At 41.8% G+C, this 23,290-nt stretch overlaps 1 protein-coding gene across 3 annotated transcripts in view; it reads left to right on the top strand.

Moving 5' to 3' along the window:
• Window positions 1-22,657, top strand: part of usta (uronyl 2-sulfotransferase a) — a 92,859-nt gene extending 70,202 nt beyond the window's left edge. The window contains exons 8-9 of one of the 3 annotated variants that reach the window (XR_010018975.1): window positions 12,596-12,733; window positions 18,339-18,474. Coding sequence is in view for 2 of the 3 variants with exons in the window: in XM_063056312.1 (XP_062912382.1) it covers window positions 18,339-18,607 (269 nt within the window). In the remaining variant the exon portion in view is untranslated. Of the gene's footprint in view, window positions 1-12,595; window positions 12,734-18,338 lie in introns of all 3 variants that reach the window. The other 2 variants (XM_063056313.1, XM_063056312.1) reach the window with 2 other exon arrangements.
• The last annotated feature ends 633 nt before the right edge of the window (window positions 22,658-23,290 follow it).

Genomic DNA, 23,290 nt, shown 5'->3' with positions numbered 1-23,290 from the left:
CTCAAGTATTGGCCCACTGTCACAATGGCTGCTCTGCTTGACCCTAACATTTATTTTGTGCTGTTGCCAATTAGCTGATTGCCCAATCAATTATCAGCTGACAACTTGCTGACTGCTAGTTCTCTTCGGGTCCTGCTACATGAAATTGAACAGGAATTCCTGAGATTCACCTCTTAAAATCTCCCGTCTCCTGCTCTGAGGCTTGCTCTTGCACTGTGAAATTGAACAAAATCTTGAGAATCACCTCTTTTGAAATCTTCCTCATCTCCATCAAGTCTTGGCTCCTGCTACATGAAACTGAAGAGAAATCCATGAAACTCGCCTCTTTTAAAATCAAGGATCCTATAAGTTTCAATTAGGTTACCTGTCATTTTTCTAATCTTTAGCAAAATCAGAATCTAACTGTCCAGCCTCCTGAAAGGACAAACACGATGAATTCTGCAGATGCTGGAAATTCAAGCAACACACGTCAAAGTTGCTGGTGAACACAGCAGGCCAGGCAGCATCTCTAGGAAGAGGTACAGTCGACGTTTCGGGCCGAGACCCTCCGTCAGGACTAACTGAAGGAAGAGCTAGTAAGAGATTTGAAAGTGGGAGGGAGAGGGGGAGATCCAAAATGATAGGAGAAGACAGGAGGGGGAGGGATGGAGCCAAGAGCTGGACAGGTGATTGGCAAAAGGGATATGAGAGGATCATGGTCCAAGAGGCCCAGGGAGAAGGAAAAGGAGGAGGGGGGGAACCCAGAGGATGGGCAAGGGGTATAGTCAGAGGGACAGAGGGAGAAAAAGGAGAGTGAGAGAAAGAATGTGTGTATATAAACAACGGATGGGGTATGAGGGGGAGGTGGGACATCAGCGGAAGTTTGAGAAGTCAATGTTCATGCCATCAGGTTGGAGGCTACCCAGACGGAATACAAGGTTTTGTTCCTCCAACCTGAGTGTGGCTTCATCCTTACAGTAGAGGAGGCCATGGAGAGACATATCAGAATGGGATGTGGAATTAAAATGTGTGGCCACTGGGAGATCCTGCTTTCTCTGGCGGACAGAGCGTTATTTATTTATATACATACATTCTTTCTCTCTCTGTCCTTTTTCTCCCTCTGTCCCTCTGACTATACCCCTTGCCCATCCTCTGCGTTTCTTCCCCCCCCCCTTTTCCTTCTCCCTGGGCCTCCTGTCCCATGATCCTCTCATATCCCTTTTGCCAATCAACTGTCCAGCTCTTGGCTCCATCCCTCCCCCTCCTGTCTTCTCCTATCATTTTGGATCTCCCCCTTACCCTCCCACTTTCAAATCTCTTACTAGCTCTTCCTTCAGTTAGTCCTGACGAAAGGTCTCAGCCCGAAACGTCGACTGTGCCTCTTCCTAGAGATGCTGCCTGGCCTGCTGCGTTCACCAGCAACTTTGATGTGGCTCCTGAAAGGACAACCCTCTTGTCCCAAGAATTTGACTGATAAATCATCTTCAGACTGTCACTAATAGTACTATATCTGTTGTTTGGTCAATGACTCCAACCAGTTCCCAGTAAAGGCCAAGATACCCTTTGTTTTCAAATACTTGTTGGATCTGCGTGCTTTCTTTTTGTGATACATGTACTTGAACACATAGATTCCTCTGTGCTTCACTCAATTGCAGTCTTATTTTAGATAATCTACCTTTTGATTTCTCTCACCAACATGCAGGAACATGCTCTCCATGTAAAATTCATTTGCAGGTTTCCAACAAATCATTCACTATCCTATTGCACAAACACAATGTCCTTGCACATATTTTTGTATCACTGACAAACTTGGAAGCTGTACATTTTGTTTCTTCCTCCAGGGCATTAATGTAAATAAATAGCAATTGAAGGCGAAGAGCTGATCCCTGAGATACTTCCCTCGTTTCATCCCTCCAGCCCAATTTTTTCCAATTCTCTTACTTTCTGTGTGACACCCAGTTTTTAATCCATACGCTAAAACACTTCTCAATTCTTCAAGCACTTAATTTGTGCATCACCTTCTTTCCAAACGCCTTTTAGAAATCTAAATACATGACAGGTTTCCCTTTAACGACTTTCCTTATATCCTCAAACAATTTGAGCAAACTTGTCAAACATGTTTTATCTTTTCATAAACCATATTGGCTAGGTTTGATTACACTGAGCTTTCTAAATTGATTAACTTTTTTTCCTTTTTGATTATTGACTCCAGCATTTTACCAACAATAGCCTTTATACTATAGTTTCCAACTTCTGTTTCTCTCCTTTTTAAAACAATGGTTATTTTACAATCTCTGGTTCCCTCCTAGAAATGAGTGCGTTTTGAAAGGTTCCAACCAATGGGTGCATGATCTCTTCAGTCACTTCCTTTAAAGTCTTTGGGTTCAGGCCATTGTATCCTGGCTTTTGTCTAATTCTAGTCCCATATCTCTAACACTTTAACCCATATCCTTAGTAGGGTTTTTTTTTTACAAGTTCCTCCATTATTTGACATTAGTCTATCTGTTTTCGAGGATATTTTCAGTGTCCTCCACATTGAAAACTAAAAAAGATTGAAATGACATATCTGTGTGGCTAGGTATAACTCAAGTACCATCTATGAATTTTCTGATGATACAACCATTGTTGGTAGAATCTCAGACGGAGATGAGAGGGCGTATAGGAGCGAGATATACCAGCTAGTTGAGTGGTGTCGCAGCAACAACCCTGCACTCAATGTCTTTAAGACCAAACAGCTGATTGTGGACTTCAGGAAGGGTAAGATGAGGGAACACAAGCCAATCCTCAGAGGGTTCAGAAGTGGAGAGAGTGAGTAATTTCAAGTTCCTGGGTGTCAAGATCTCTGAGAATCTAACCTGGTTCCAACATGTCGATGCATCTATAAAAAAGGCAAGACAGTGACTATATTTCATTAGAAGTTTGAGGAGACTTAGTTTGTCACCCAAAACACTCAAACTTCTAGAGTTGTAGCATGGAGAACATTCTGAAAGGCTGCATCACTATTCAGTATGGGGGGGAGCTACTGCACAGGTTCAATAAAAGCTACAGCATGTTGTAAAATTAGTCAACTCCATCTTGGGTACTAGCCTCTGTAGTATCCAAGACATCTTCAGGGAGCAGTGCCTCAGAAAGGTTGCATCCATTATTTAGGACCCCCATCACCCAGGACATGCCGGCTTCTCATTGTTACCATCAGGAAGGAGTACAGATGCCCGAAGAGGCACACGCAGCGTTTCATGAACAGGTTCTTCCCCTCTGCCATACAATTCCTAAATCGACATCGAACCCAGGAACACTACCTCACATTTTTTATATGTTATTTCTGTTCTTGCACCATTTTTAATATAACTATTTGATATAAATATATATGCTTACTGTAATTGAATAACTTAGTTTTCCCTATATTATCATGTATTGCATTGTTCTGCGGCCACTGAGTTAACAAATATCATGACATATGCCAGTGATATTAAACTTGATTCTGATTCTGCTAATTATTTGTTTCTTGTGACTAATTCACCAGCCTGATTTTTCAAATGTCCCACACATACTTAAACTACCACTTTCCTATTTATATATCCACAGGAACTGACTGTTTTGACATTACATGTAATCCTTCTCTTAAAATCAGTGTTCTCCCTTGTGTGCTCCTTGGCCCCTTTTTTGGAATCTAAAATTGCCCCATCCTCTGGCCTCCCATTAACCCTTACTATTTTGTATGTCCTACTTTTAAATTTAGCATTTGCTTTGATCTCCTATGTAACTACAAATTGTGCCTCTTTTTCATGGAATCCTTGTTTCTAATTGGGATATTATGAACCAGCTACAGCTCCCCTTATTTTACCTTCTTGAAGAACAACTTCATCTTCATATCATTATTTAAGTTGAAGGCAGTAGTTTTGGTTCTGTGGTGTTCACCCTCAAGCTGCATCGGCAATTCTATCATACTGTGGTCACTATTTCCTTGAATATTTTTAAGTGCAACATTTCTTTTTTATTAATTATCCCTTAATACCCACACCCAAATCTGAATATCCTCTTTCCTGGAGGTTCCATGCCATACTGTCCTAAGAGGCAATTCCTGGTGCATTTTAAAAATTCTTCAATGGCTACGCCTATTCAATTCGTCCAATCAATATTTAAATTAAAATTTTTAATGACAATTGTAGTTCCCTTCAAACATAAGACATAGAAGCAGAATTTGGCCATTTGGCTCATTGAGTTTTCTCTGCAGTTTCATTGTGGCTGATACATTTCCTTCTCAACTCCATTCTCCTGCCTTCACCCCGTAACCTTTCATGGCCTGACTTATCAAGAATCTATCAACCTCTGCTTTAAAAATGCCCAATCACCTGGCCTCTACAGCCACCTGTGTCAACAAATTTACCACCTTCTGGCGAAAGAAATTCCTCCTCATCTTTGTTCTAAATGGGTGTCCCTCTTTTCAGAGTTTGTGCCGTCTGGTCCTCGACTCCCCCACTATAGGAAACATCATCTCCACATCCACTCTATCTATACCTTTCAATATTCGTTAAGTTTCAATGAGATCTCTACTCCCCCCCCCCCCCCAACTATTCTTCCAAATTCCAGCAAGTACAGGCCCAGATCCATCAAACACTCCTCATATGATAGCCTTTCATTCCTGGAATCATTTTCATGAACATGCACTGAAAATTTCCCCATTTGTGCTTCACCTTGTTGAGAGATCACATTTTGAGGGCTTATAAGCTGCTCTCAGTTGGGTCTTTCCTGATTTCAACCCAATGCATGCCCATATTCTGACTCAACACTGCTTTGATACCTTCCTTAATTAAATGCCACCCTACCTCCTTTCTCTTTTGGAATATCATATAACCTACAACGATGAGCACCCAGTCCTGGTCACCTTATCTCCATATCTCTGTTGGTCATAGTGATGTTTTCTGATTGTCAACTCATCCATCTTATTGAAAATGCTACCTGCATTTAAATAATCCCAGTTAAGCTTTTATTTTTATTTAACATTTTTTGAGTAACTTTGGGTTTGTTCTGTGCTACACAATTTTCTTTCCAGTTTCTTCTGTAGCCTGATGCATGCACACGCACACACCATTTTAATATCCAGAAATTTAGCCATCTCTGCCTTCTATATCCAAAACTTTGTGTGTCCAAAGCACCCATGAGCACAACATTCCAGAAATTCACTGTGCATGAGGCAATATTGCTTATTCCTCAATAGTCTTATCTTGAGATTATGACACCCCAACCAGGGGAAATATCATCCCTGCATCTACAAACTTTGTACCATCACAAGCATTGGAATTTTCAATTTAGGTGAGATTAGCAGTCTTTTTACTAAACTCCAGGGAGTGTATACCCATTACTCTTTATGTCTGATCATAGGACAAGAACACCTTTCCTATCAATCCCAGGAATCAAGCTGGTAATCTTTATTGCACTTCCTCTATTCCAAATGTCTTGTCATTTGGAATATGAGTCTTGTCATCTTCAGAAGTTTTCGGATGACTCTGCCATAGTTGGATGCATCAGCAAGGGAGATGAGGATGAGTACAGGGTTACGGTAGGAAACTTTGTCACATGGTGTGAGCAGAATTATCTGCAGCTTAATGTGAAAAAGACTAAGGAGCTGGTGGTAGACCTGAGGAGAGCTAAGGTACCGGTGACCCCTGTTTCCATCCAGGGGGTCAGTGTGGACATGGTGGAGGATTACAAATACCTGGGGATATGAATTGACAATAAACTGGACTGGTCAAAGAACACTGAGGCTGTCTACAAGAAGGGTCAGAGCCGTCTCTATTTCCTGAGGAGACAGGTCCTTATAACATCTGCCTTATGATGCTGAGGATGTTCTATGAGTCTGTGGTGGTCAGAGCTATCATGTTTGCTGTTGTGTGCTGGGGTAGCAGGCTGAGGGTAGCAGACACCAACAGAATCAACAAACTCATTCGTAAGGCCAGTGATGTTGTGGGGATGGAACTGGACTCTCCTTGACGGTGGTGTCTGAAAAGAGGATGCGGTCCAAGTTGCATGCCATCTTGGACAATGTCTCCCATCCACTACATAATGTACTGGGTGGGTACAGGAGTACATTCAGCCAGAGACTCATTCCACCGAGATGCAGCACAGAGCGTCATGGGAAGTCATTCCTGCCTGTGGCCATCAAACTTTACAACTCCTCCCTTGGAGGGTCAGACACCCTGAGCCGATAGGTTGGTCCTGGACTTATTTCATAATTTACTGGCATAATTTACATATTACTATTTAACTATTTATGGTAATACTACTATTTATTATTTATGGTGCAACTGTAACAGAAACCAATTTCCCCCGGGATCAATAAAGTATGACTATGACTATGTCCTTCTTGGGTCAGGAGGCCACATCTATATGCACAATAGATTAAATTGGCAGATGAATATGTGTCTGAGGAATTGGTGCAGGGGGAAAGTTTTCAGATCTGTGGGTCATTGGGATCACGTCGGGGGAAGGTATGACCTATACAAAGAAGGCAAGTTACACTTGAACGTGAGGGGACCTATATCCTTGCAGGCAGGTTTGCAGCAGGGAGGATTTAACCCAGTTTGGCAGGGTGTTGGGAACCCAAGTCATGGGTCAGAGGATGAGGCAGTTGGCGTACAGGTGAGGCGGCGTAACAAGACCCATGGGTATTAGAGGAGATATACTAGCATGGATAGAAGATGGACTGACTGGCAAGAGGCAGAGTGGGGGAAAAGAGGGCCTTTTCTGGTTGGCTGTCAGTGACAAGTAGTGTTCTGCAGTTGTGGGTGTTGTTCTCTTCACGTTATGTGTGAATGATTTGGATAACGGAATGATGGATTTGTGGCCAAGTTTGCAGATGATACGAAGACAGGTGGTGGTGGGCAAGTGCTGTAAGGAAGAAGGGAGTCTTCTGAAGGACTTAGATTCGGAGAATGGACAAGGAAGTGGCAAGTAGAATATAGTATAAGGAATTGCATGGTCATGCACTTTGGTATGAGGAATAAAATTGTAGACTATATTCTAAGCAGGGAGAAAATTCAAAAATCAGAGGTGAAAGGGACATGTGAGTCCTTGTGCGGAATCTAAAGGTTAATTTGCAGGTTAAGTCAGTAGTGAGGAAGGTGAATGCCATGTTAGCATTCATTTTGAGAGGACTATAATATTAGAGCAAAGATGCAATAGTGCCAAGGTTTTATAAGGCACTGGGAGTATTGTGAGCAGTTTTGGGCCCCTTATCTAAGAAATGATGTGCTGGCATTGAAGAGGTTCTGGAGGAGATTCGCGAGGATGATTCTGAGAATAAAGGAATCAACATATGAGGAGTGTTTGAGGGCTGTGGGGCTGTACTCACTGGAATTTAGAAGAATGAGGAGGGTTCTCATCGAATATTGAAAAGCCGGGATAGAGTGGATGTGGAGGGGATGTTTCCTATTGTCTGAGACAGAGGCACAGCCTCAGAATACTGGGATGTCTATTTGTTTGTTTGTTTATTTATTGATTTACAGTGCAGAATAGGCCCTTCCAGCCCTTTGAGCCACACCGCCCAGCAGTTCCCCTGATCCACAATTTACAATAACCAATTAACCTACCAACAGGTACATTTTTGGACTGTGGGAGGAAACCCATACAGTCATTGTGGGGTTGGGGGGGGTGTTGGAATACAAACTCCAGTGGTAATTGAACCCTGGTCACCTCTACTGTAAAGTGTTGTGCTAACCACTAAGCCTCCGTGTCACCTCAACAGAGCAGAAGGGGAATTTTTTTCACCAGGTCATATATCAGATCTCTCGGTGGGTGAGTATTTCAAAGACAGAGACCACAACTCCCTGGTCTTTACAATAGCCTTGGAGAGAGGTAGGAGCAGATAGTATGGGAAGCTGTGTAATCAGGGGAGGGCGAATTCTGGTGCTTTTAGGCCAGAATTAGGGAGCATAAAGTGTAAACAGATGTACTCAATGAAATGCACAACTGAAATTGGATTCTGGATAGGCTTGTCCAGACAGGGAAAGGATGGTAGGATAAAGGAATCATGGTTGCCAAAAAACATCTAGTCAAGAGGAAGAAAGAAGCTCAAGGTTTAGGAAGGAAGGATCAGTCAGGGCTCCAGAGAATTACAGGAATGAGTTTAACAATGGATTTAGGAGAGCTGGGCGGCGGGGGGGGGGGGGGGTGGTACATGAGAAGGTCTTGGTGAGTAGGATTAAGGAAAACCCTAGGGCATTCTACATGTATGTGTAAAATGAGGCTGACTAGAGTAAGGGTAGAACCAATCAGGATCGAAGAGGAAACATGTCTGGAGTTGGAGGAAGGAGGGTAGATCCTTAATGAATACCTTGCCTCAGTATTCACCAGTGAGAGGGATCTTGACATTTGTAAGGACAGCGTAAAGCAGGCTGGGCTGATATTCTAGAAAATGTTGACATTAAGAAACAGAATGTGTTAAAACCTTTGGAAAAACATTAGGATTGATAAATGCAATGTTTGTAATGGAATATACTCTGGGAAGCGAGAGAAGAGATGTTGTGCCTTTGGCAATCTTTGTGTCCTGGCTCATCATGAAGTAGTACCAGATTGGAGGGTAATTATTTCTTTGTTCAAGAGAGTAGGGAATACCCTGGGAATTATAAACCAGTGAACCTTATTTCAGCAGTGGACAAATTATTGTAGAAGATTCTTAGAAACAGAACTTATGAGGAATTGGAGAAGCATAGAGTAATTAGGGGTAGTCAACATGACTTTTTGTGAGATAGGTTGTGCATCACAAGCCTGATTGAATTCTTTGAGGATGTAATAAAACACATTGAAAGTAGTGCAGTTCATGTCGTGTATATGTGTTTTTGTAAGGCGTTTGATAACGTCCCCATGTTAGGCTCATTCGTAAAGGCAGGAGGCATGAGATCCAAAGAAACCTGGCCGTATTCAGAGTTGGCTTGTGCATAAAGACAGAGGATGGTTGTAGACGGAGCTTATTCTGCCTGGAGAACGGTGCCCAGTGATGTTCCATAGGGATCTGTTCTGGGACCCCTGCTCTTCGTAATTTTTTAAAATTACTTGGATGAGGAAGTGGAAGGGTGGATTAGTATGTTTGCAGATGACAAGATTGGAGGTGTGGATAGTGGAAGGTTGTAGTAGGTTACATTAGAACATTGACAAGATGCAGACCTGGGCTGAGAAGTGTCGGATGGAGTTCATCCCAGGAAACTGAAGTGATTCCCTTTGGAAGATCGAATTTGAAGGCAGATGTAAGGTTTAATGGCAAGATTCTTAGTAGTGTGGAGGAACATGGGCTTGGGGACCACGTGCATAGATCCATCAAAGTTGCCATATAGGTTGATTGGGTTGTTAAGAAGCTGTATGGTGTGTTAAGCCAGGGGTCCCCAACCTTTTTTGCACCGTGGACTGGTTTAATATTGACAATATTCTTGCAGACCGGCCAACTGGGGGTGGGGGGGGGGTGTTCAAGTAGGGTTAAACTCACCTCAACATGTCTTTTACAGTTAGGGTTGCCAACTTTCTCACTCCCAAATAAGGGACAAAAGTAGCAATCAAATCCCAGGACAGTGCTTACCTCGAGAAAGACTACCATGTTCATGAAGCCTTGCGTGGGCACCTGTGTGCGCATGGGTGATTTTTTCCAAAAATCGGTTTTGACTTAATCTTCCTGACTACACTTTTACATACATTATTTCTACTTTATATAGGCTGTGTATTTATCATATCATTCCTGCTTTTACTATATGTTAGTGTTATTTTCAGTTTTTGTGTTATTTGGTATGATTTGGTAGGTTATTTTTTGGGTCTGGGAACGCTAAAAAAATTTTCCCATATAAATTAATGGTAATTGCTTCTTCACTTTACACCATTTCGGCACGAAAGGTTTCATAGGAACGCTCTACTTTAGTGGGGGAAATACGGGACAAGGGCGGTCCTGTATGGGACAAACCAATTTAGCCCAATATACGGGATGCCCCGGCTAATACAGGACAGTTGGCAACCCTATGTTCAAGTTCAACAGTGCGTGACAGGGAATGAGGAAAGATGCAGCTGACTCATATCGTTTCCTCGCGGCCCGGTAGCACATGCTTTGCGGCCCGGTACCGGTCCGTGGCCCACTGTGTTAAACTTCATTTGTTGGGAGATTGAGTTCAGGTGCTGCAGGATAATGTTGCAGATGTATAAAACCCTAATTATACCACTCTTGGAATAACGTGTTCAGTTCTGGTTGCCTCGTTATAGGAAGGATGTGGAAACTTTGGAGAAGGTGCAGAGGAGATTTACCAGGATGCTACTTGAATTAGGGAGCATGTTTTATGAGGAAAGACTGAGTGAGCTAGGGTATTTTTCTTTGGAGCAAAGGAGGATGAGAGGTGACTTCACGAAGGTGTACAACATGATAAGAGGCATAGATCGAGGTGATAGCCAAAGTCATTTTCCCAGGATGGAAATGCCTAATTTGAGGGACATAATTTATAAGGTGATTAGAGGAACGTATGGGGGAGGGTTTATTAGTGAGTTTTTAATGTAGAGTGGTGGGTGATGATCGAGGCAGATACATTAGGGATACTGAAACTCTTAGATAAGCACATGGATCATAGAAAAATGGAGGGCTATGGGAGAGGGAAGAGTTATAGTGATCTTAAAGTAGATTAAAATGCTGGCATAACATCATGGGCTGAATGGTCTATTGTGCTGTTATGTTCTGTCATTCAAGTTCCATGTGCATTTCCACAACAGCTTCACAGTCACTGCTTCTGAAGTCAGCTTTATTTTAGTTTCAATTTTTATATGTTTGAAGTAATGTCAAATCAAACTGCCCTGACCAAAATTTGGAATACTTGGAAAATGGCTTGGTGATAATATCAATATATACTTCAGTTGTTCCTTGATTCTTGGAGTATCTTGTACAACTCTGCTTCTGTGGTATGTTAGAGCTTTTCCAAGTTTGCAGCAATCATTCCCGAAGATCTAGTCTGATAGTCACACCATCCAAGTTTTTTGTTCTCCAGTTTTTATAACTTGCATAGCAACAGCTGGCCAGCAGATGCACAACGTCAACTACATTTTCCATCACACTATTAATGCCCTCAAGAATTAATTGCTGAGGACAATGTGATTAAATGGAACGTCCAGATACTTGGTGGATGTGGCCTTGATGTTGATGCTGGACAAAGGTCCTGCCAGCTCATATCCCTCATGTTAATCTAACTCAGTCGTTATCGCCTTTGATTTTAATTGTGCACAACACACAGCCCATGGACAGCTTAATTTGGTCCAGCCTGCCTGAATAGTCAATGAGCTGAACAAGCTCACTTACTTTACCATCCCTACCTGCATGGTAACCACATCTAGCTGCTGATCAAGGACTGCGTAGAAATACATTGACAGTCAACTGGACATGATCTGGAATGTTTCTGAATATCCCTGGCAGTCACAAATCCTGGCAAAAAAAAAAGCCTGGACTTACCAAACATTAAAAATAACTTGATAATTAAATTATTTATATTTAATTATCTAAATCAGTTTATAAAGACTATATGAATTATCTAATGCCCCTCTCTTTATGTTAGTGCTCCTCAGTGAAGTGAATGGAGTTTGATTCTCTGCCTTGTGTAAACTGGCACTGGTTTGATGCTCAGATTTTTTGGTGTTACTGCTGGAAGTTGAAACTTCACTGCTGGACACTGTGAGGAGACAGAGTGACACTGGCGGGGACTTTGGTTGTCTGACTGGCTTTCAGAAGTTTGTGATGTTGCCAGGTTGGTCTTCCCTGCTAAATAAGTGCACTATTGATTTTGCTTTCTCTGTCTTTATTGTGTGTTTCCCTTAAAAGTGTAAACATTTTTACCTCAGCTGGTCCAGCATTGCTGAAACCTATGGGTATCCATTTCCCATTCCCATTCCATTATGTTCATCCATGACCTCCTCCACTGTCGTGACGAGGCCAGACTTAGGTTGGAGGAACAACACCTTGTATTCCATTTGGGTAGCCTCCAACCTGATGACCTGAACATCAATTTCTCTAACTTCTGGTAATGTCCCCCACCCCCACCTCAGCATTTCCCATCCCCTTTTCCCTCTCTCCTTGCCCACCCATCGCCTCCCTCTGGTGCTCCTCTCCCTTCCCCCTGCCCTTTTTCTTTCTTCCATGGCCTTCTGTCTCTTTCATCAATCAACTTCCCAGCTCTTTACTTCATCCCTCCTCCTCCCAGTTTCACCTGTCACCTGGTGTTTCTCTCTCCCCTCCCCCCACCTTTTAAATCTACTCCTCAGCTTTTTTTTCTCCAGTCCTGCCGAAGGGTCTCGGCCGAAACGTCGGCTATGCTTTTTTCCATAGATGCTGCTTGGCCTGCTGAGTTCCTCCAGCATTTGTGTGTGTTGCTTGGATTTCCAGCATCTGCAGATTTTCTCTTGTTGCCATTAAACCCATCAAAGTTTACAGTTTGCTCCCCTGCTCACTTCCTGTGCCTCTCCATTTCCCCTTTCTAAGGAATCAACACACTGCTTCCCTTTAAGGAATTTATGGACTCTGCTTTAACAGAGTTTTGGGGCAGAGGATTCCACTTGCTAATCAGCCCTTTAATTCTTTTTGTGATTATCTTATTTCTGGTTTATCAAGGCACAAGGGAAACCTTCGAGCCAAGGAAGAGATGCAGAGAAGGGCCACGAGGCTGATCCCTGGTGTCAAAGGACTGGTTTTAGCAAAGGTTGGAAAAACTTGGACCCTTCAGCCTTTGACAGTAGGCAAATTTTCGAGGTATAGAAGACACTAACTGACATGGAAAAGTTTAATCCTGAGCACTGTTACAAAGGTTAAACAACAAATACAAGGCAGAAGGACACAGGTGCAAACTGATAAAAGGCAATTTCAGGACTACTGCTGAAAAACACTTTGCGTATTTCCTGTAAAGGTCTCCATGAGGGTGAAGTTCAGGAATTATTGAAGCTGTGTTTAGATGCTGGCCTTCTGCAAGGATGAAGTAAATGAGCTACATGGTCCCTCTCATGTACTTTTATGGGGGAAAAAAGAATTTGCACGAATATAGTCTTTTCCTCAGGAAATCCCAAAGAGCTACGCAATCCTTGAATATTAATGCAGATAATATTAAATATATCTGCCTGTTTTCAAAATGAGGTTAATGACTAATTAATGAGTATGATGGTTTTATCTGAGGGATATTGACCTCATCAGCTCTTTGCTGTACAACATTTCATAATGCTGAACTTTGCACTGCAGGACCAGGCCACATTATTTGAGATGTGGAGTGGGATTTGAACCCACTGTCTTGTGAATTAAAGAATTATGATAGAATTGGTTTCCATACAGTTATAATATACCTTTTGACCAGCAAGCTGTTTTTTTTACAATAAAGCTTCTATGTAGTCCTGGTCTCTTTCTGAACTACAGCTGATAGGATCTTGCAAATTAAATTTCGTCATAGTGATTTTTTTCTGGAAAGGATTTAGCAGAATAACCAGATTGAGATATGAGCAGGAACTTGTGATCAGTACAGTTACTTGAGTGTTAATGATAGGTTTTGCCCAGCAGTTTCAAACTATAAAATTCCAACTGACTGCAATTGCAATGATCTGTACTATAGCACAAACACACTATACTGGTATATTCTGCACGCAAAACGCATTGTTGCTCTCTGAGGACAACAAAATTGTTGCTGCACACATAGAGCTTGCCTCACTGCATGGAATAACCTTCTCATCCAATAGCAGATGTTGTCAGCTTGTTGAACAATCAAAGGAACTGCTTCACTCTCACTTGAATAAAGATAAACAGAAGGGTTGTCATTGCAGTCACCTGACAGCAAAGGCAAGTATCTTCAATTGGTATAATTTTATCTATTATATCTGTAACAACCTCACATAGTAACACAATACTATCCCCGGATCTCCGGATGTGTCAGTGAGGCAGATACAACATTGTGCTATCTACTTGAAGAAGACTTCTGGAAAAATATGAATGACTGATTTTTCCATTGAATAAGCCGTTTATTTTACATATCTTAGACATTTTGGATTAGAGCACATACATTCTAGATAAACATGCAAATTATGTTAATAATATGCAGATCACTGGAAGTGAGCACACACAGGAAAATAGAAAATAATAAAACATTAATAGCAGTTTTGGAATGGAATCTGCAAAACACTAGAGCACTGAAACAGAAGCGGGAAAGAGTTAATGTAGTAATTGATAGTTTCTCAGAATGGAGAAAGAATTTATAATAAATGGAAGATGTTTATCATCGAATCGGTAACAGCAGGATGGATTCAGAGTAAAATTAAATTTATTTCATGCAGCAAACTTTGGATGTAGAAGTAGTAAGAAACTACTTAACTATAATACTTGAAAGAAATATTAATAATAAATTCATATTTTGATAAGTTGAATAATAAAAGGATGTACAAAAAAAGCAGAGGGATTGACAACTTTAGTTGAAAAGTTAGCATCGTCATCAATGGGCCTATTGGCTTTGTGTTCTGTTATTCATTATATTATTAGATAGCTTTTGAATGACAACATTGTTTAGTAATTTAAAATAAATGTTTCTCAGCACACATCAGGCAAGAATTAACTGGTCAAAAAAAATCATAAAGACATGCTCCAAAGTTGGTTATAACTGAAAGCATTTTGATGGAAGAACTTGGTTTAGAAAGGAGGATGCATGGTTAGATGCTGTATCATCAAATGGTGTCTGGAGGGGAGATACAGTACTGTAGCAATTTTATGTATTGCACTGTACTGTTGCCACAAAAAAAAACAAATTTCATGGCATATGCAAGTGATGAACCTAATTCTGATATGGGTCTCTATTGTGGACTGAGATTGGGAAGTGGGCAGGGAAAGGGGAATTATGGTTGGGAAAAGGGGAGGGAAAATGATCACTAAACCAATTGTTTGGAATCAAATGACCTTGCCTGGTGTCTCAGGGCTGAGTGTGTCTGTTCCCACCCCAGCACTCTTTCTCTGCCACCTGTCCCACAGTGCTCCACCCTCACTATTTCCAACATCCTTTGCTCCTGACAGATTTACAAACTAGCTGCCCACTCTGTGTTGACAAATACAGTACTGTGCAAAAGTCTTCAGCTCCCTAGCTATATATATGTGTCTAAGTACAGTTCTGTAGGTAACTTTAATTGGCAAGTTCCTATTGCCTATATGTACAACATATTTTCAATTTTATGTCCACAAGCTGAAAAGATGATTAAGATCTTTAATTGGTTAGTGAACCTCTTAATAACATTTGAATTTTTTAAACTGGGTAATTTATAATATGAAGTTTGTCTCATTTATTTTGCCATCCTTAATCATGGAATCATACAGCTCAGAAAACCCTTCAGACTACTGTGTCTGTGTCAGCCATCAAGCACCCATCTGTACAAATTTATCAGCACTTACTCCGTAGTTTTCTGTCCCTTGGTGATTCAGGTATCATTTAGATACTTGATGTCAGGGTACCTGCTTCCACCATACGCTCAGGCAGTGTGTTCCAGATTCCAACTTTCCTCTACATGGGAAAAGTTCTTCAGATCCCCCTCTGAACCACACACTCCTTTCCCTGAACCCTCTAATTTTAGACTAAAATTATGGATGGAAAAATGTTTACTGTCTGCCCTCTATGCGCCACTCATTATTTTGTGTATTTCGGTCAGGTTCCCTTTCAGCTCCTTCCACCTTAAGGAAAGCAAATCCAGCCTGTCCAGTGTTTCCTCATAGCTCGTAAGCTCCATCTCAGGGGACATCATGAATGTCTTCTACACTTTGTCCCAGTTATGTGTGGCAACCACAACTGCTCACCATATTGTAGGTTGGCTAGGCCAACAATTTATGAAGTTGCACTTTAACCTCCCTTCTGTTATATTCTGTAACTGATTAGTGAAGGAAAGTATCCCGTATGCCTTCTTCACCATCTTAGCTACTTGTGCTACCATCTCCAGGTTTCCTTGGACTTGTACACCACGATTCTTTGCTTACTCAGTTCTGCTTAGAACCCAACGATTCATTGTATATGTGCTCCCTTTATTCATTAACTTCCACTTATTGGGATTAAATTACATCTGCCATTGCTCTGCCCACGTGATCACTTCATCAGTATCTATATGATTCCACCTCATCTTAGGGGGCACCCCATTCTGTGTCCTTAGTCCAAATGTGTTCTCCTCCCACCTTTTCACACTCTCTACCTGCTCATTCCATCCTTGCTGTAGCTGTTATATCATCACTTCCTCTTCTGGTATGTTACTTTATTCCTTTACTTCAGTTTTTAATATGAAGATATTGATAATGTGCAATACTGTGTTCTGTATTGCAACATGGTCATCAAAGTGTAAGCAAATAAATGTAATTTTTATAACATTTCCCAATGTGCTGTGAGGTATCACACATCAAAGTTGCTAGTGAACGCAGCAGGCCAGGCAGCATCTCTAGGAAGAGGTACAGTCGACATTTCAGGCTGAGACCCTTCGTCAGTACTAACTGAAAGAAGAGCTAGTAAGAGATTTGAAAGTGGGAGGGGGTGGGTAGATCCAAAATGATAGGAGAAGACAGGAGGGGGAGAGATGGAGCCAAGAGCTGGACAATTGATTGACAAAAGGGATATGAGAGGATCATGGGACAGGAGGCCCAGGGAGAAGGAAAAGGGGGAGGGAGGGGAAAAACCCAGAGGATGGACAAGGGGTATAGTCAGAGGGACAGAGGGAGAAAAAGGAGAGTGAGAGAAAGAATGTGTGTATATAAATAAAGGATGGGGTGCGAGGGGGAGGTGGGGCATTAGCGGAAGTTAGAGAAGTCAATGTTCATGCCATCAGGTTGGAGGCTATCCAGACGGAACATAAGGTGTTGTTCCTCCAACCTGAGTGTGGCTTCATCTTTACAGTAGAGGAGGCTTTGGATAGATATGTCAGAATGGGAATGGGATGTGGAATTAAAATGTGTGGCCACTGGGAGATCCTGCTTTCTCTGGCGGACAGAGCCTAGATGTTCAGCAAAGCGGTCTCCCAGTCTGCGTCGGGTCTCGCCAATATATAAAAGGCCATATCAGGAGCACCGGACGCAGTATATCACCCCAACCGACTCACAGGTGAAGTGTCGCCTCACCTGGAGGGACTGTCTGGGGCCCTGAATGGTGGTAAGGGAGGAAGTGTAAGGGCATGTGTAGCACTTGTTCTGCTTACAAGGATAAGTGCCAGGAGGGAGATGAGTGGGGAGGGATGGGGGGGATGAATGGACAAGGGAGTCGCGTAGGGAGCAATCCCTGCAGAAAGCAGAGTGGGGGGAGGGAAAGATGTGCTTAGTGGTGGGATCCCGTTGGAGATGGCGGAAGTTACGGAGAATATGTTGGACCTGGAGGCTAGTGGGGTGGCGGGAGGATGGAGTGAGAGCAGATGTTCGTGAAATGAGGGAGATGCGTTTGAGAGCAGAGTTGATGGTGAAGGAAGGGAAGCCCCTTCCTTTCAAAAAGGAGGCCATCTCCCTCGTCCTAGAATGAAAAGCCTCATCCTGAGAGCAGATGTGGCGGAGATGGAGGAATTGCAAGAAGGGGATGGCATTTTTGCAAGAGACGGGGTGAGAAGAGGAATAGTCCAGATAGCTGTGAGAGTCAGTAGGCTTATAGTAGACATCAGTAGATAAGCTGTCTCCAGAGATAGAGACAGAAAGATCTAGAAAGGGGAGGGAGGTGTCGGAAATGGACCAGGTAAACTTGAGGGCAGGGTGAAAGTTGGAGGCAAAGTTAATAAAGTCAACGAGCTCAGCATGCGTGCAGGAAGCAGCACCAATGCAGTCGTCGATGTAACGGAGGAAAAGTGGGGGACAGATACCAGAATAGATTTGGAACATAGATTGTTCCATAAAGCCAACAAAAAGGCAGGCATAGCTCGGACCCATGCGGGTGCCCATAGCTACACCTTTAGTTTGGAGGAAGTGGGAGGAGCCAAAGGAGAAATTATTAAGAGTAAGGACTAATTCCGCTAGATGGAGCAGAGTGGTGGTAGAGGGGAACTGATTAGGTCTGGAACTTTCAAATCTCTTACTCGCTCTACCTTCAGTTAGTCCTGATGAAGGGTCTCGGGCCTGAAACGTCGACTGTACCTCTTCCTGGAGATGCTGCCTGGCCTGCTGCGTCCACCAGCAACTTTGATGTGTGTTGCTTGAATTTCCAACATCTGCAGATTTCCTCATGTTTGTGCTGTGAAGTATATTGGCTTCCTTTGAAAAAAATTAAACTTGGTTGGCCATCAGTTGATCAGAATTTAACATTTTAATTTCAGTATAAAAATGCTGCATTAATCGTAAGTTTTCATAAATGAGTTGTTTATTTCTTCTCACACTTTTGCTTCCATGACAGAGTACAGAAAACTTGGAAATGGGACAATCACTGTGAAGAAACAGAAACCATCCCCAGAAGCACTGGAAGTGCTGTTCCAACGAATGCGGTATGAATATGACTTCTATAACTATGTCAAGAATCAGTTCCATTTATTGAAACGGAAATTCGGCCTGAAGACTCGAGGCAGAGCTCCATCTAGAGAGTACGTAACTCCATCCCAAGTGGAAGGGCCTGACCATATACATGATGATGACGATGACACATGGTTGAAAGACATTTATGGATGATTACAAGAAGTTACTTGTTGGGGGCCTCAGTGTGTCCTTTATGTTGAAAACTCCACAAAGAACTGCATTTGGTCAGGAGAAGCTGCAGTATTGGTCTGTTCTGGAGATTAGATTAAAACATTCACAATTGCAGTCAGTCTTTGCCAGGCAGATGTATGTAACTTACACTTTTCATGCTATTGCATGATTTTATTTTTTTTTCTGAAGTTTCTTTACCAACTGCTGTACCAGCAGGTAAGACACTTTTTTAACTACTATATCTGCATTTTAAAATATATATTAAAGGATTTATTTAGTTACATTTTTAAAAATGTAAAGAAGATAATGCATTTTAACATTCTGAGGAAGGTATTAATCCAGTTAGATACTAGCTCATTTTCCGAAACTTTTGGATCTTCAAACAGAAGATAGCATCCGAAGAAATAAAGTTGGACTGGGGCATTTTGTAGTATTTTCAAGACTGTATTCACATTTGTGATTTGTCAGAAAATAAACAATTTAAAAGGATTGTATGGTTGCAACATTGACAAAATGTAATATTTGTTATATTTTATTTCAAACTTTGAACAGAAATATTTTTGTGACAAGTCTAATTAACAGTACATAGAATGTACAAAACAGAAGCAGACCATTTGATCCATTAAGTGTTGATGTTCTACCAAAGTCTCTTCCCATCATTTCAAGTCCAAATTGTCAAAATAACCTTCAATTTCCATTGCTTGGACATTTAGCCCCATAAATACAAATGTAGCCCCCTCACCAGACTTGTATGCAAATTTGGTTTGCTGGCCAGCTCCACCTTTCACAAGCAACAATATGTCTAGGGTCGGTATGATTTGGGGTTCCACCAAACAGGAATATCATGATGTTCCGATGAAAGAAACATCGATTTGAGCGAATGCTGTGTAAATACTGCCCATACACATTTGCCGATCAGAATACACCGCATAAAATTATAAAGAAAGTATATTTACAAATTTCAGTTTTATCAGACAGTTAATAGGAAAGAGAAACAAACAAAAAGGGCCCATTACAGTTAGACCAGTCCAATGAGCACATAAAGTTGGAGCTCTCATCCTGGAGTTGTGTTTACGCATGCACTGGATCCATGGTCTACATGAAAGCACACGCCACATTCTGATCTTAGCTCAAAATCCATCTGAAGCAAGCGAGCTGTCTCACAGGAGTACTGGCCCATTCTTCCTGGAGCCATTCATCTGCATGAAGCACTCTGTGCAACGGAGACTTGCCTTCCTGCAGTATCCTGTGGCATCTTTCCTTCTCTGCATTTCCCGCCAAAAGCCCCAAACAAGACTGTGTCTGTCACACATCTCCCTCTGTCCAGCTCTCTCTAGAACTTTCTCCCAATTCTACCATCCTGATTGGCTGAAACAACATTCTTAAGTTGAACAGCAGGGCTTCTTTAGCTGAAACAAACATTTTCCGAACAGGACACACGCTCGCAGAAACTGCTAAAATGAAATACCTACAGCATAGCAGTAGAAATCTTAATCAGGGCTTTACATCTCTCTACCATTTGTTTTATTCATTTGCTGTGGAAGCAGATTTCATGTTTTTGCCACATTCTGGGTAAGGAGCTATATTTTAGGACGACTACCTGGAGTCTGAAATCTGGAGCAACACGGGTTGCTAGAGGAAAGCAACAGGTCAGACCATATCTATGGAGGGAAATGGACAGTCAACACTTTGGGTCAAGTCCCTTCATCTGGACTGAAAGATAGAATGGAGATGACCAGACAAAACGATGCAGGAAATGGGTGATCAAGAACTAGCAGATGATAGATTGATCCAGATGATGAGAGTGGGAGGGAATGATGTCAGAAACTGGGAGGATGGGGGTGAATGACAGAAGAGCTGATTAAAATGGAATCTTATAGGTGGAGCATGGAATAAAGGGAGGGAGGTAGAGCTGGGAACCAGTGGCAGCATATGTGCGTGATGGATCTATACACCTATATTAACACATGATATCATAGTGAACTGTCCCACTGAGCAAATCCAAGGAAGTTACACAACTTGTCAATGCAAAGTCACATCCCATCAAGCACACCCAGAGGTACTACAAGCCAACTTGGATGCAGAACACTACTCATTTGACACTTGCATCGAATACTACTTTGACAGATATTGCAGGCATTAGCTCCTTTTGACTCTGCATCAACATCAACTTTAACCCTGAATGTACAACAACACTATGAGTCTTTTCTCCTTCCTGACCAACTGGACTTAGGCTGAATTCATAGGAAAGTTTGCAATTTTAGTCCTACATATTAGAATCAAAGATTCAAATTACATTTATTAGTAAAGTATGCAATATACAACTCTGAGATTCATCTTCCTATAGACAGCCACGAAACCAAAGAAACCAAGCTATGGAACCCTTTAAAAGAAAACATAGCGAACCCCCAACACACAAAAAAAGGAACAAATTGTGCAAACCGCAAAAAAACACAAGCGGAAAACTCGATATAAAACATCAAACCACAAATTATCGAACCAGCCCAGGCATATTCAATTCAGTTCATTCTAGCTCTGTGTAGATCGTTAACTTAACTATAGGCCACAGACCTAGTCCATCTGATCAAAATTTGCACAAAATACCAACGAGAAAGGAGGAACCAGAAAGCAGAAGTACATAATATGAACTAGCGTCCAATCCACAAACCGCATCGATTAAACTTTGCCCAAGACCCAGGATTCCAGCAGCATCAAGCGCAAGGGAAAGAGACTATTTGAACACAGGGACTTTCCTCCGATAGCAGTGGACGAGAGAGTGTGAGAGACCTTCAAACGCAGACACGTTTCTCCAGCAGCAGTAAGCAAGAGGCTGGTAGATGCCACTGAACACCTGTTCCATGATTTCAATCTTCCTTGACACTTTAATTGGCAAGAAATGGAGTCGATCATGGGCTTGACCCCCTCCTCCAGGTCGCACACTTTGCTCAAAACCTCCCTCAGAGATGACAAAGTACCAGATTGCTCAATTGGCCCGAAAACACACGACTAAAATGCAGATCATAGGCTCCAAAAAATAGCGGAACCATATTTGAAAGACAAGCAAGAGAAGTAGTTTTTTGAATCATCTGAAAAATGTCGCCTTGGTCACGTTGTTCGCTGGCTCCACCTTCCCAGGTTGACTCTATTAAAATTTGGATTGAAGTGTTCAGTAAACAAAAAAGTAGTTCCATTTCATCGCCTTATAATGGATTTAATCCCAGAATTGAGAAGTGCCTGGCTGAAACCTTCACAATCACTTTTTATTCATTCTATCAGTTCGGGCTCAGGTCATGCTGACAGACGGAGTGGCTGCTTCTTCGTGATTTTGTAACGGAAAGTCATTCCCATCTCTTAATCAAATATCTGCCAAGATAACTTTCTAGTTTACATTTCTCATTATCTCTCTTGCCTAGCAGTCTGCTCCTTCATATAGAATCTACACCTTCCCACATTTGAATCATGTAATGTTTGGATTTTTGTCTTATTTCTAGGAATGCCACAGTTGCTTTGTTATTTTAGTATTGATAACTGTTTTTCAGCGACATTGTATTTACATTATTATAAATGTTGCTTTGAAATGGTGTTGCTGAGCGATTCCCAATTCCTCAGCTCTCAAAACAATGAAAATTATGACACCTCTTAGTCTTTTGCTCCATTGTCAGGCATTCAGCTAATTCTGATCATGCCTGAACTCTAGCTCTCAACTCGTACTAGATTCTCAGTGTTTCTCAGATTTCTCATTCATACTTGGTATTGCATATATATTCTGCATAACTCTGTCAGTAGTTCTTGGGATTGGTGCTATCCGGATTACACCAAGTGTTTGGAAATCCTGAACAGGCTACTGGCATCTACTGCCCAAAATCTGTCCAAATACAGTACAGACAAGAAAGGTTATATTTCTACATGAGTTTAAGAATCCAGAAGTCTTCAAATTAAGTTTAAAATTAAGGATTGATTTGGTCTTAAAACATTCATTTTCAATGGTTGTTTGATGAAAGAGGTACAAGATAAAAGAGTCACAATCAATAGGACACCTGTACTGGACTGTCCACTTGTTACTATGGAAAAAACATTAAAATTATCAGTGAGACAACAATTGTGTCTTCAATCTAATTCATTCAGGAGCTGATAATAGCTGTGCCATTTGTTACAAGAAAACTGGGAACCAACCTGCAGCAAGGAGACCATGAAGCCATTGCTCAGAAGGATGAGAGGGGATCTGATTGAAACATATAAGATTATTAAGGGATTGGACACGCTAGAGGCAGAAAACATGTTCCCGATGTTGGGGGAGTCCAGAACCAGAGGCCACAGTTTAAGAATAAGGGGTAGACCATTTAGAACGGAGTTGAGGAAAAACTTTTTCACACAGAGGGTTGTAGTTCTGTGGAATGCTCTCTCTCAGAAGGCAGTTGAGGCCAATTCTCTGGATTCAAAGAGTTAGATAGAGCTCTTAAAAGGTAGTGGAGTCAAGGGATATGGGGAGAAGAAGGCAGGAAAAGGGTACTGATTGTGGATGATCAGCCATGATCACAGTGAATGGTGGTGCTGGCTCGAAGGACTGAATGGCGTAATCCTGCACCTATTGTCTATTGCCTTATTACCAGCACAACCAGGTGGGCAAAGGCTACATGCTACATGGATCTATGTGTGAAATGAATG

The sequence above is a fragment of the Mobula hypostoma genome, chromosome 8 (assembly GCF_963921235.1).
Source record: "Mobula hypostoma chromosome 8, sMobHyp1.1, whole genome shotgun sequence".
Classification (NCBI taxonomy): domain Eukaryota; kingdom Metazoa; phylum Chordata; class Chondrichthyes; order Myliobatiformes; family Myliobatidae; genus Mobula; species Mobula hypostoma.
Note: the sequence above shows the minus strand (reverse complement) of the source record. Positions and strands in the feature narration are given on the sequence as shown.